The sequence below is a fragment of the Plecotus auritus genome (genome assembly GCF_963455305.1).
Source record: "Plecotus auritus genome assembly, chromosome: 1".
In the NCBI taxonomy this organism is placed as follows: Eukaryota; Metazoa; Chordata; class Mammalia; order Chiroptera; family Vespertilionidae; genus Plecotus; species Plecotus auritus.
In genome coordinates, this window is record NC_137770.1 from 110,943,254 (window position 1) to 110,958,626 (window position 15,373).

The 15,373-nt window shown below is 39.8% G+C and overlaps 1 protein-coding gene across 15 annotated transcripts in view; it reads right to left on the reverse strand.

The window, feature by feature from the left end:
* Positions 1-15,373, reverse strand: part of PARD3 (par-3 family cell polarity regulator) — a 781,475-nt gene that overhangs the window by 205,069 nt on the left and 561,033 nt on the right. For 11 of the 15 annotated variants that reach the window (XM_080641363.1, XM_080641381.1, XM_080641377.1 and 8 more), the window contains one exon: positions 12,766-12,876. The exons of the other annotated variants lie outside the window; for them this stretch is intronic. In XM_080641363.1, coding sequence (XP_080497489.1) covers positions 12,766-12,876 — 111 coding nt within the window. The remainder of the gene's footprint in view (positions 1-12,765; positions 12,877-15,373) is intronic. 15 annotated transcript variants of the gene reach the window in all.

The following is a 15,373-nucleotide window of genomic DNA, read 5'->3' on the forward strand; positions in this document are numbered from 1 at the left end:
ATAAAAATTTTGAACAACAAATAGATATCTATCAACAAGTGAATCTAAAACTCAAGTGAATAAAAAATCTGATGAACAGAATAAACTGGTGAATATAATAGGATCAGGGGCCTAGAAAGGGAGTGGACTGACAATCCTTGGGGGGAAAGGGTTGGGGGGGGCAGTAAGATACTGGACAAAAATCATACACCTATGTATGAGGACAGTGGGGGGGGAAGGGCATGGGGTGGGGTGGAAATGGGGTGGAGGGGAGCTATGGGGGGAAAAAAGAGGAACAACTGTAATAATCTGAACAATAAAGATTTATTAAAAAGTATGCTGTAAAATACATTTTATTTCATGCAGTATATGAAAATTTATGGTATATACAGTGTTATATTCATTTCAGACTAATGTCATGGATGCTCATAAATAATGTGAGATAGTTTTTGTTAATGTGAGTTCCTTATAGTCATGATGTACACCTTAATTTAAATTGTCCCTTATTAAGTAGATTTAAAAATCCAGAAAGAACAGAGAGTTTTAGGCATCTAATTAGGTTTTCAACATGAACTTCTGTAAGGCAAGAAGTGATTCTTAAAAAGTTACTGCCCGCCCCCCCCCACACAAACAAGAACCATCCTATATAATAAAAGGCTAATATGCAAATAGACCGAACAGCAGAACGACCGGTTGCTATGACATGCACTGATCACCAGGGGTCAGATGCTCAATGCAGGAGCTGTCCTCTGGTGGTCAGTGTGCTCCCACAGGGGGAGTGCCGCTCAGCCAGAAGCTGGGCTCACGGCTGGTGAGCGTAACAGCAGTGGTGGGAGCCTCTCCAGCCTCCATGGCAGCGCTTAGGATATCCAACTGCTGGCCGTCAGTCAGACATCAGCCGAGGGCTCCCAGACTGAGAGAGGGTACAGGCCGGGCTGAGGAACCACCCACCCCCAGTGCACAAATTTTGTGCACTGGGCCTCTAATATATATATATGTATATATATATATATTAGAGGGAACTAGGCCCGCTCCTTGTCCTTTAGCTCTGCTACAGAGGTGGGAGAGGCTCCTGCCATTGCTGCTGCGCTCACCAGTCGTGAGCCCGGCTTCTGGTTGAGCAGCACTCCCACAGGAGGAGCTCCTGCATTGAGCGTCTGCACCAGCCGTGGGCAAACTACGGCCCGCGGGCCGGATCCGGCCCGTTCAGCTGTTCTATCCGGCCCGCGGAGCCGAAAGAGCGGAGGGTTCTCTTGCTCTCCCCTCCGCTCCTTCACCAGCAGCAGTGTTAACATGGCAACGTCGGGAAACACGGCCACAGCTCCTTCTTCTGAGTGGGCAGATTTATATCCGCCCATTCAGTAGAAGGAACAACCTCTCAATCTTCCAGAGGCTCCTTGTAATGCCCGCGGACGCGTCCCCCGACATCACCCTGGGAATGCGGAATGCGTAGACACGTTATCGTGGTGATGTAGGGAGACACGCCCCTGGAGAGCACAGTATCAGAGCATTAGCTAAAAAGGAGACCAACAACACTGTTCCCACTGAAGTTGATGTTTTAAAGACCAAAAACCTTCAACCCAGTCTACATTGCCATCTACATCTACGTCCTGGGCATAATTTGGAAGTTGCACTAAAGAAAATGTTTAATTTACTGTTTACACATTTTGTTCTTTTCTATTTGTTTTAGTTTTAAATTATTTTATTATATTTAAGTTTAATTTGAAAGGCTTTTGTACCTTTCCTTTGTTAGGCAATTTTATTTTGCCTTTGCCATCTTCAATATAAGGTATGTTATTGTGCTATGATTCCTCCATTTTTTGAAGTTTCAAATTATAATAATTAGTGTTTACATTCTTCTTGTTAAAATGTTTGAAATGAATAAAACTATTGAAATAAAAAAAAAAAAGACTGTACCCTTTTATGTAATGATGTTTACTTTGAATTTATATTAGTTCACACAAACACTCCATCCATGCTTTTGTTCCGGCCCTCTGGTCCAGTTTAAGAACCCATTGTGGTCCTCGAGTCAAAAAGTTTGCCCACCCCTGGTCTGCACCCTGGTGGTCAGTGCGAGTCATAGCAACTGGTCGTTCCACTGTTCAGTCAATTTGTATATTAGCCTTTTATTATATAGGATATCCTATCTAATAAAGAGGGAATATGCAAATTGACCATCACAAAGATTGTGGTGCCCATGGCGGAGACGGGGTTTCCGTAACACAAGATGGCTGCGCCCAGAGCAAGACCAAGTTCCTGTAACGAGCCTTAAGGAGCAATCAGCAGGGACCTGGGGCTGCGTGGTGCTGTGCCGGGGCAGGGAACCTGAGCCTGCACCCCTGGCCTGGTGAGACTTGACAGGGGACCTCAGGCCATGCCCCCCACCATGGCGTCAGGCTGGAGGACCTCATGCTGTGCCCCCTGCCTGGCAGGTCTTGACAGGGGACCTCAGGCCACATTCCCCGCCTGACAAAGGTTGACAGGGGACCTCAGGCCACACCCCCCGCCCTGGCACAGGGACAGGGGACCTGAGGCCATGCCTGGCACTGGGCCGTGGGATCTGATGCCATGCCCCCCGCCCGACAGGACTTGACAGGGGACCTCAGGCCATTCCCCCCACCCTGTGGGGCTTGATGGGGGACCTGAGGCTGTGCCCCCCACCTGGCACCAGGCCAGGGGACCTGAGGCTGTGCCCCCCAACTCGGTGGGGCTTGACGGGGTTGGGGCCAGCTGGGTCTGGATTTCACCCAATGGGGGTGGGCCCGGCTGGGTCTGGGTCTCGCATGATTTGAGGCACTGCGGGTGGGTGGGGACTTGACTCTGGATCCCACGGCGCTCCCCAGACTCTGACAGGAGGAAGATTTTCATATACATTTTACTAATTTTCTTTCATCTCTGACACTTCTATTCTAGAGAAAGGGCAAATGGCAATATTAAAATATTTCCTCTAACTAATCCCCTTTCAATGTGCATGAATTTCGTGCACCAGGCCACTAGTGTGTGTGTGTATGTATATGTATGTGTGTGTGTGTGTATATATATATATATATATATATATATATATATACACACACACACACACACACACACACACACACACACATACGTCTAGGCACATTATGTATGTCTTACTCATTATAAATATATCATACACATTCAATATACTATGAAGCTTTAACATGAATTTACAACATGATTCTTTATTAGGAGCAAAAGATGAATAAAATTTGGCTGTGTTATAACTAAGAAACTGACCTTAAACAACTACTTCCACTTAGAATGTATTGAAATATTTCCTAAGATTTTCAACAGCATGGATGGACCTGGAAAGCAATATGCTAAGTGAAATAAGCCAGTCAGAGAAAGATTAATATCACATATTCTCACTCATTTGTAGAATATAATGAACAAAATAAATTGATGAACAAAACTAGAGCCAGAAGAAAAATAATTTAGAATGTAATAGAAGTAATCCTGTTATTTGCAGATTTTTAATATTTCCTACAACTTTTGTGATATCATACTACGTTAGTACAATTTTGGTAATATTGTTATCCTTAAAATCCTTTTTTCTTGAAATATTAATGTTTACTGCATGTAATATTATATTTAAGATAGTTTTTTCTTTAATAATTGGTGCTTATTGCATGTAACATTACTATATTTAAAATAGCTTTTCTTGAGATATTAAAAAAAAAAAGAATAAAGCCCCAGTTGGTGTTGCTCAGTGGTTGAGCACTGACCTATGAAACAGGAGGTCATGGTTTAATTTCTGGTCGGGGCACATGCCCTGGTTGGGAGTAGATCCCAGTGTGGGGTATGTGGGAGGCAGCCAATCAATGATTCTCTCTCATCATTGATGCTTTTATATCTCTTTCCCACTCCCTTTCTCTCTGAAATCCATAAAAATATATTTAAAAAGAAAAAGAAAACTACAGGATGATATTCCTCATAAATATGTTAAAGATGTAAAAATCCTTAACAAAATATGAGCAAATAGAATTTAGTAATGTATAAAAAAATTATATAGCATGACCAAGTGATGCTTATGTAGGAATGTAAGATTGGTTCAATATTCAAGAATCAATCAATATAATAGGATAAAGAAGAAAAATCACATGTTCTACTAGTTGATGCAGAAAAATGCATTTGATAAAATTCAACATTCATCATGATAGAAACTCTCAAGAAACTAGTAATAAAAAAGAACTAATCTTGATAACGAGTATCTACAAAAAAAACCTTTGGTAATATCATACATATTAAAGATTGAATGTTTTCTCTTAAGATTAGGAAAAAGATAGGGATAGCTGTTCCTACCACTGTAATCGAGCAATAGCACTGGAAATTCTAGACAATGCCCTAAGCTAGAAGAGGAAATAAATGTCATACAGATTGGAAAGGAAGAAATAAAACCATTTTATTTATAGATGCCATGATTGTCTATATAGAAAATCCCCAGGAATCTATAAAAATTTCCTACAACTAAAAAGCAAATTCAGTAAGATAACAGGATACAATTTCAATGTACAAAAATCCACTGAATTTCTATAAGCTGACAGAAGCTGAAATGAAAAATACACTGCAATTTATAATCACTAATAATGAAACACATAGATAAATATAAATAAATGCTAGTTTGTAGATATATAAAAAATTAACAAATATGAATCTAACAAAACCTGTACATGACTTGTATTCTGAAAACCACACAATACTGATGAAAGAATCAAATATCAAAAAAGGAGAGAGACATATTGTGATCAAGGATGATTCAACATAGTAAAGAAGTCAATTCTCCCCAAGTTGTTATACAGGATTAATGTAATTCCTATAACAATCCCAGCAAGATTATTGTAACTATAGACAAGATTATTTTTAAATTTATATAAAAAGGCAAAGAATAGAATAGCTAAACAACTGTGAAAAAGAACTGTGAAAATAAAGTGGGAGAAATCACACTCATGAATGAAAGACTGTAATACATCTATATTTGTCAAGACTGTGTGGAAGATAGACAAATAGATCAATGAAACAGAATTAAGAACCCAGAAACAGCCAACAATTATAAGCAACTGATTTCTCACAAGTGTGCCAAAGCAATGCATGTGATAAGATGACAGGGAATTGTACTAGTATACAAAGATAGTGCCTGGCTATGATATTGTATTATTGTCACGTAAGTTGAGGAAAACTGAATGAAGAGCACACAAGACCTCTCTGTACCATTTTTGCAATGTCCTGTAAAACTAAATTATTACTAAATAAAAAGTTTGTGTATTTTTATTAAACGGTGAAAAATTGTCCCATAGCACTGCAAACAAAATTTGCATTTTTCTACCTTTTTTTCTTTTATCACCATCATGACAGGCTTGCTTTCCAAATTTTGGAGCCACAGTGTCAAATTTCTCTAATTTCTCAGCTATAAAATAGAAGTACTTAAACTCATTTAGCTCAGAGTATCTCAACAGGGGTCCAGTGATATCTGAGAAGGAGCAATTTGTTGTGTGGAACTCCTTGCACAACTGGTTCCAGCCACCTCCCATCCATCAGTGTACTTAGTGGTTCACAGGTACCCAAAACCTCCCTGGGGGGAACTTATTTCCTGAATTGAGAACCAATGACTTTCTTAACTCATAGGAGAATGTTGGAAAATTTAATTTTTTTATCAGGAGAGTCCTACATTCTAATAAATATAAGTCCCATAGACAAAATATTTATAACAGAAATATCAATTCAAAATCTAATGTCAAATTAGCTAAATTTATAGATTTTTTATTATAGCCTACTTACTAGTATTTAGGAGCATGATGACAGTCAATGATATTACATAAGCTGATTACCGCTAAATACTATCTATCTATATGAAATACTTATAAAAGTTAAGAGATAATTTTATACTTTGCACCATACTTTTTGACTTTGTATTCAGCCAGAAAAACTACAGAGAAAGAGAAATAACTTCTTCAACTCAATGGGATATTAATTTGAAGCTCAATTATGATCACTTATCTGACAACCCACTTTACTACTATATTCAGTTATATCACATCATCACCTAATATTACAGGTGTTCAGAGTAACTGGACATTCACATAAGTCTTGAAATTTGGGAACCTAAAGAAACATGAAGGACTATAATAGAAATAAAGCCAAAAGCTCTGTATTTGTAGAGAACACCCTGAAATCAAAGGGAGTAACTTAGATTGGTTTATGAATGAGTGAACCATATGGCGCTCACTTCATTAAAAGTGAAGACAATCTAGCTTATGTTGGAAAATGCAGTCCTGTTAAGAAGGGAAGCCATCAGAAAAAGAAAATATTGATATTCTCTTCTTAAGGAAAGCATGAACTAAGTAATCTCCCCAAACTTATTGGCAAATCTACACTAATAAAAGAGAAACATGCAAATTAACCATCACTCCACTACACCCACAGCCAATCAGGAGTGAGTATGCAAATTAGCCCAACAAAGATGGCAGGGGACATGGAGCTGGAGTGAGCAGGAGGCTTGGGTTGCCCCTGGCAATGGAGGAAGCCAAGTTTCCCACCCGCCATGGCCGGCTCTGGCCTCCGCTCAAGGCTACAAAGTTTCAATTGTAAAAGATAAATACATCCCAGATACCTGCTTCTAGCCAGCCCTGGTCTCCAATCAAGGAGGGGCTGGGAGCTTGGGTTGCCAGGGACAACTGGCCCTGGCATCCACTCAAGGCTACAAAGTTTCAATTATAGAAGATAAATAAATCCCAGATACCTGCTTTCAGCCGGCCCTGGCCTCCATTCAAGGAGGCGCTGAAAAAAAAAAAAGAAAGAAAAGAAAAAAAGGAGGTGCTGGGAGCCTGGATTGCCAGGGAGTGTGGGCAGCCTGAAAACAGCCCTCAGCTCCTCACCCAGGCTGGCCACACTCCCATGGGGTGAGGGTCCCCACTGGGGGGCTTGGCCAGCCTGCAAACAGCCATCAGCCCCTCACCCCATCAGTGGGGGTCAGTTGGAGGTGATCAGAACAGCAGGGGGGGGGAGTTTGGAGTGAGCAGGCCAGCAGGGGGGCAGTTGAGGGTGAGCACACTGGCATGGAAGGCAGTTGGGGGTGATCAGGCTGGCGGGGGGGGGGGGGGGATTTGGGGGCGAGCAGGACAGCAGCAGGGGGCAATTGGTGGCAAGCAGGCCAGCAGGCAGAGTGGTTAGGGGCAATCAGGCAGGCAGGTGAGCAGTTAGGAGCCAGCAGTCCCGGATTGTGAGAGGGATGTCCAACTGCCAGTTGAGGCCTGATCCCTGTAAACCAGCAGTAGGACATCATTCAAGGGGTCCCAGATTGGAGAGAGTGCAGGCCAGACTGAGGGACATGCCCCCGCCAGTGCACGAATTTTGTTCACCGGGCCTCTAGTCTATATACTAAAAGCCCAGCATCTGAATGGCGGAATGACCAGAACGACCAATTGACCTGCTGCTATGATGCGCACTGATCACCTGGGGGGCAAATGCTCAACACAGGAGCTGCCCCCTGGTGGTCAGTGCGCTACTCGCAGAGCTGACCCCAGAGGCTGGGAGGCGGATTCGTGGCTGCTGCGGGACTGAGGCCTATTCCTCCACCTCTCAGTGCTATTGTCCCTGGGCCCAGCCTCAACTGGGTCCTCTGGAGAGGTGAGTGCTTCGGAAGATACTGGACCAGGGAGCAGCTGCTCAGAGGGCGGGTCCACAGAGGCTCGGCAGACCGGGGTGAGCAGCGCTCCCACAGCAGGCCGATCCCCACAGGCCACGCCCCCACCAGTGCACAAATCCCGTGCACTGGGCCTCTAGTGTCATTATATTATTGATGAGTTCTGGATTTGAATGTTCTTTTGTGCCAAATCACTCAGAAACAAATGTTCATTGAAGGTCAATTTCTACCAAGTCAATTGTTCAGAAGAAATGCTCAGCAGCATGAAATACTATTCATAAATTGCTTTCTCTTACCCAAATTGACATAATATTACTAATTGCCACTAATCATCAAATCCAATAAACATTACAGTCACTTCTATAGTAGATTCCAAAAAAACCTGATTTTTTCTAAGCTCCAATAACAAAAGAAATTATATTTTTATTGTTAACATTGTCATCACCAATGAATTTAGTTATAAATTTAGTTATAAAAGTTGTTTGCACCCCTCCTTTCCACCCTGGTGGCTCAAACTTGTAATGAAAACATTAAATTAAAACTATAGCATGCCTGCAGCCCACAAGGTGAGAGAAGTGCTGCGCAAGGCTACCAAATCTGATGGTTAGCCTAAGTTACTGTGCATTTTTAAGTTCATTCTAGAAGGAAATGCTAAGGAAGCTTGCTGTGCAAATGTCAGTCAAAAGTAGATTTTAAAAACTAGGAATGCATTGTAGGTTGGGGAATTTTAGTGACAATTTAGTCAAAGTAACAAAATACACAAATGGTTTTATTATATACTTTTATACTTGAATGTCTTGCTTATTATGATTTGATTTGAGAAAATAAACTTTGTAACACAACCAGAGTTTTATTTACATGTTATATATTTCCCTTCTTTGTGGAAAAACTTATTTCACGAAAAAAATAATTGGTTGAGGGGAGAAAATATTTTTGGGACCTAATAAAAATAGTATAGTTTCTTAAGGAAACTTTTAAAAAAGATAGTGTCTCATGGTTGAGCCCACAATAGTTCCAGATGGTCAATACCATAAACAAACACCCCCTCTATTCTTTTTTGTGACCCTGAAGTCACAAATTATCTCTAAGATATAAGAGTCATTCCTTTTTCTGAAGAGTCAGGTTGCTGTTTAGCATTCATCTTATTTATCTCAGGCCAAACCTCAACAATGACAGAAGAAACTGATTAGCCCAAAACTTAGCAAAGGAAATAAATATATATTGCTTTCAGAAAGTCCTTCCTACTTATGAACAACAGAGCTATTCTGAGATTTAAATGATCATAGACAGCTGTACTGACTAATGTTGCTGGGCAGCACCATCATGGACTATTTCCCTAGCCTTGACATGTAAAGAGAGAAAGAGAGAAAAGAAGGAAGGAAGGGAGGGAGGGAAAAGAAATATTAAAACCTTTAATGTTTTTACTAAGACTTAAAAGAATTTATCATTTCAATTTGTAATTGAAATAAAAATATTCACACCTTTACTTTTTACTTAAAAAAAAAAAAAAGGTGTTTTCCCTGATGGTAATGAAGTGGCCTTGAACCTGCATTGTAAATAATACACAAAATAATGTAATATACTAAATAAAGTAATAAGGTTAATTTCTGTCCTGTTGTCACTAAATTCATACTAACAGTCTCTCTTCAGCTTGACATCAATTAGTGATTTCATTCCAGACTCTTGTCACAGTGTTCACCACCCTTTTTCTCTAATTAAGATGGATGATGCATGATGAAAATAAAACAAACAAGACTTCTGTTCCTGTAACATTTCTATTCATGAGGATTTTTGCTTTTATAATAAATGGTTTTATCACTAATTGCAATGGAGTAAGATGAGAATAACTATTTTATGACTATGAAGTAAAATCTTTTTATGTCCAAAAAAGGAGTGACCAACTCCTCAGGATGGAAAATCAATTGCATACCTAAATTACTCCATTATACCCCAAATACTTCAATCTCTAAAGCTTAAAAAGCTTCAATACAAAAAAAAAAAAAGAAGCTTCAATACATAAAACTATCAATGTTACATTTTTTTCAAAAGACTCAAAAAAAAAAGAAATTGACCTTAAATGATTTTAATTTTTAGAAATGCTGTTAATGTCTACAGAAGATAAAATGTACTAATATTAGTGTAACAAAAATTTTAAAGATAAATTTCAAATTACTACATATTAGATAGTTGTTAATCACCTTCAAAACAATGTTGAAGATCATACAATCAACTCTTTTGGAAAACATTTTACCCCAACTTATTGTACTGCCACCCAGAAACAATAAGAAAGTTCCTGGGTTTTTTCCCAACAGTATTTCCTATGTGTAAAAATCATTATTACAAAAATTCATTAAATAAAATCTAAATTCACAGCAGAATGAAATTTATGCTACAAGACAACTGGAAGAGACAGTTCAATATAAAGTAGTTTTTAGTCAACTAATTAAATACTCTATTTGCTCCTCAAAACACTTCTGCAAATGACAGACTTCAGAAATACTGTGGCTCAACCCATCAAAGCTTTAGCTTACCCTGCTAGGGAAATCTAACAACGCCACCCACCAATATATAAGCTACCAACTTGGTGTCTATGCTGAATTCCCAAATGAGAGACAATATTTCACTAAATTTCTTACTTTAAAAATATGTAAAATATGCCATTTCAGTAGCAATAACTGTAGAAACCATCAATAGAAAAAAGTCATAATATTAAGTGGGATTTTTATTATTTTTGTAATATCTGAGTAAAGGCTCATTGAAAAGACTTACATAGATTTCAAAATGGTTCCTAAAATTTTTTTCTCAAGTAGGAACAACTGTTTTAAAGACACATTTCCAATTCAAGGGAAGAACACACGTTGGAATCAATAGTGGTACCTGTTAAAGAGAAAACCACAGGCCCCAAATGGAGGCACTATCATACTAACGCCCCTAACACCGAACCTAGACATGATGCACCTTGATATCAACTGCAGTTTCGAACCTGCTCTGGAAATGCAGTCTCAATCAGTCAGTCTGAATTTTCTGGTCAACACCAATGAGGTAATCTGTCCTGTGGGCCTCTCCATCTTCCCCAGAGGAAGCTGAGACTATCTGCCTGAGAAGACCCCCAACTTCTTTAGGGAAGGTGACCTTGCCTGAAACAATCCTTTCTTTTCTTTTGCTAATGACTTTCTTGTCCAGCCCAGTTTTCTACAAAAACCTTCTATTTTTCATGGTTCCTCAAACCACTTATTTACTTGCTAGATGGGATGCTGTTTGATTCATGAATTGTTCAAGAGGGTTAATTATATCTTCAAATTTCTATGACTGAAGTTTTGCTCTTTAACCTACCTTATAGGTATGAGGAAAAGTTGTTTCATCCCTTAAGGCTAAAATGAGGTGGTACCAGATAAAATAATTAAAATTTTTAAAGAAATAAAAGAAAAGCATTCATAGAGATACTACTAATCACTAATACACCAAAATTTTTAAAGAATCTAAGCATTTCAAAGATTGCCCACCCTCCAGGACACTTGTGTGGGGTGAAGGATAGGGAGGGACTGGCTGTGGGTACAGAATTTTTCCATTTTTCTAAATGCATAAGTTTTTGGGAGCTACACCTAGACACCAAATAACCATTTCTATGAAGCACTTATTATTAATTTTAGCCCCACCAATCTCTCCCCTTCCCCAAGCTCTACAGTCATCTATTTTCACAATTGATTATATTGTCTTATATCAATTTGTTAATGTTAACATGTTAAAATCTTTTCCTTTTCTTAACAAAGGTAAGAGATTCCTGAGAAAGTGAACATTATAAAAATAAACATTTTTTATTATACTAGAGGCCCAGTGCACAAAATTTGTGCACTGGTAGGGTCTCTAGCAGCTGGTGGCAGTCGGCCGGGGCCTCCCTCCCTTCCTCCGGTCGGCACTGCCCCCTGGTTGAACTCCTGGAAGAACTCCCGAGGGGACAGTTTGCATACTACTCTTTTATAATAAAGTATTTTGTATTTAATATATGGTGAAACAACAAAAACTTCCCTTTTACACTTACTAATAAAATACTAAAATAATATTTAATTAACCAAAATATAGGCATGTGCACACATACACACACACACTCTCATGGATACTCATTTGCTCATATTATGTTTGGGCTTTCACAAGCATCAAAGCACCTAGTTTTTTCCAACTCAAAGAGATGGTACAATTCCAAATACACCTAAATCAGCTCTCATGAAAAATAAGCCTGAATTGGCTCAAGCAAATAAATAAATTCTTAAAAATTTTTGTTACTCTGCATGATAAACATATACATTCATGAGTGTGTGTGTGTGTGTGTGTGGGTGTGTGTGTGTGTGTGCGTGTGTATGTATGTGTATAAAATACTTGATGAAACTAATCCCATTTAGATTTACTTCTTCTGATTCAAGAGGTCAGAGGAAATATGGGAAACTCAGCTATAGAAAAATATGTTTTTCTACAAAAAGGTTAATTGTTAAAAGTCAAGCTGTTTCTATGACAATGTCTAACCTAAATGCAAAGGTTACCTGAATTATATGGATTCTGATTCTGATGTCAGAATTCTGAGAACTTGGAACACTAAGTTTGAAGCCAACTGAGTAAACACTCTTTATTTCTTCCAGATGCATGCATCTACTGCCTTACTACCTCCTATGCAAAATGGCTTAACTAAAACCAATAAAATCAATTTTAATGTCCAAAAAAAGTGTAAGTTTTTCTTTCATTTGAACCTTTTTTTTTGCATTGTATTCATCCCATAATCATCAGTATTTGGATTCATGCAGAAAAAATAAAAATCAATTGAATGTAAATTCTTTACATTTTTTTTTTTTTTAATTATAGATTTTAGAAAGAGAAAGGGAGAAAGAGAGGGAGAGAGGAACATTTGATCAGCTGCTTCCCGCGCATATCCCCACCAGGGAGTGAACCCACAACTTGGGTATGTGCCCTGACTGGGAATCAAACCAGCCACCTTTTGGTGTACGGGACAACGCTCTAACCAACTAGGCCACATGAGCCAGGGCCAAATTCTTTATATTAAAAAAAGAAATAAAAAGAAAGAGTAGAAAGAAAGGAAGAACCTCTATCTAATGAGGTTTAATCAAATAACTGATGTCTACCTCTCCTGCTCCTGCTTCATTCGTATTCTCTCCTCTTCTGAAGTAAGGGAGTCCTGTATTTTTATTTTACTCGTTTTCTCAATCTTGTCATCTTTTCGATGTTTGCCAAACCTGTTGACAACAAAAAATTCTAACTTGTCAATATATCCAAAATGAGTTCTTCTTTTGTGATAGATATGTACCCAATAAGTGTGAGCTCCCTAAAAATCAGTGCCAAACTGTCTCCTTCTGGTTCACTAGTTTTGCCCAGTATTAACATATTTAACTTGATTATTTTATTCCTTTTTCATTAAAACTTTCCAGGGAAAACTATTTCGGAAAATGGCCTCAATATCCATTTTTCTTTTGCAAAACAAAAATAAACGACAACACAATAATAGAACCCTTAAGTTCATCCTTATTAAACAAATCCTATCTAATAAAAGAGTAATATGCAAATTGACCATCACTCCAACATACAAGATGGTTGCCCCTGTGTGGTCAAAGATGGCTGCCCCCATGTGGACACAAGATGGCCACCACAAGATGGCCAGCAGGGGAGGGCAGTTGTGGGAGATCAGGCCAGCAGGGGACAGAAGTTGGGAGGAACCAGGCCTGTAGGGGAGGGCAGTTGGGGGGGACCCAGGCCTGAGGGGGAGGGCAGTTGGGGGGACCAGGCCTGCAGGGGAGGGCAGTTAGGGGTGACCAGACTGGCAAGGGAGGGCAGTTAGGGGTGACCAGGCTGGTAGAGGAGGGCAGTTGGGGGTGACCAGGCCTGCAGGGGAGGGCAGTTGGGAGCGACCAGGCTTGCAGGGGAGGGCAGTTGGGGGGGACCAGGCTGGCAAGGGAGGGCAGTTAGGAGTGACTAGGCCAGCAGTGGAGGGCAGTTGGGGGCGACCAGGCCTACAGGAGAGGACAGTTAGGGGTGACCAGGCCAGCAGGGGAGGGCAGTTAGGGGAGACCAGGCTAGAAAGGGGGTAAATTAGGGGTGACCAGGCCAGCAAGGGAGGGCAGTTGGGGACAACTAGGCCTGCAGGGGAGGACAGTTATGGGCAACCAGGCCTACAGGGGAGGGCTGTTGGGGGCGACCAGGCTGGCAGGGGAGGACAGTTAGGGGTGACAAGGCCAGCAGGGGAGGGCAGTTAGGGGCAATTGGGCCAGCAGGGGAGCAGTTAGGTGTCGATCAGGCTGGCAGGGGAGTGATTAGGGGGTGATCAGGCTGGCAGGCAGAAGCAGTTAGGGTCAATCAGGCAGCCAGGCAGGCGAGCAGTTGACATCCAGCAGTCCTGGATTGTGAGAGGGGTCCCAGATTGGAGAGGGTGCAGGCTGGGCTGAGGGACAACCCCCTATGCACGAATTTCATGCACTGGGCCTCTAGTAATTAATAAATGTGTAGGACTGAGTGTCCAATACTTCAGATAATGGAGGATAAAAGTCTGCATTGGAGCAGGTTTCTGTTAGGATGAGAGAATGATAATGCACAATCATCTGTTTAATAACCTCTCTATAACAACTATTCTTTATTTTCATAATCAAGTTTATTGGAAACATTCATCATGGTTTAAAAACTGACAAACCAGACCATGTTCGCAAAGTTTAAAGTACAAAGGATAATTTACAGTGCTATAATACTTTTAGCTTACAAAATTGAAAGCTTTAAGGCATTTTCATCAAATTCTTTTCCTAAATCTTATGGAAAGCAATTGCTGAAGGTAGACTCTTTAACTTGGAAATCTATATCTGATTAAAAAAACAACAACAACACACATGCATGATTCAAAAACAGTCCAAACCAACTTCCACAGATAGACATTGAGCTTGAGGCTCTCTAAGAAAACACTAAGCAACGTCAGACTTGGTATTAATTCTTTTTCCTGCTCTTTTATTTTCTCCAATAAAAGACCATGTTGTCTGAAACACATGTGCTACATACCCTCAGATAATCTTGATCTATAGTGATTTGCTCTCCAGAAGTTTCAGAAAAAAAATTTTTATAGACAGTTACTCATAAGCATTCATAAATAAGTAAAGTATACTGATATTTCTATCTGAGGACAACATAGAAACCCAATTTTGGTGACAATCATATGAAAAAGAGAGGAGTGAAGGGTAAGTTCAAGTTTGAAACAAAAGAAAGGAAAGTATTTCAATTAATGGATTGGTTAGTAGAATAGGTCATTATTTTATTAACTAGAGGCCCGATTCATGAAATTTGTGCAAGAGTAGGCCTTCCTTCCCCCAGCTGCCGGCACCTGCTTCCCTCTAGCACCTGGGACCCGGGCTTCCCTAACAGCCCCAGCTTCATCTAGAAGGTCATTGGGAAGGACGTCCAGTCTAATTAGCATATTATGCTTTTATTATTATAGATATAAATCTGATGTCAAATATTGGTTGATGTGTAAAGTGTGCATGACAATATCTCATATGTTAACTGAAGTAACATTCTGCAGATGTATGTAAGGAAGAGAAAGCATCCTTAAAGTGTTAAAATAGAAAAGTTAAAACACCACCACCACCACCACCACCACCATTACTTTAAAAAGTATGTAAAGTACTAGATAGCACTCAAAAATGGCTGTAAAATTAACTTCTATAAATACTGAGTGGCCAGATTATTATGAACTCTGAA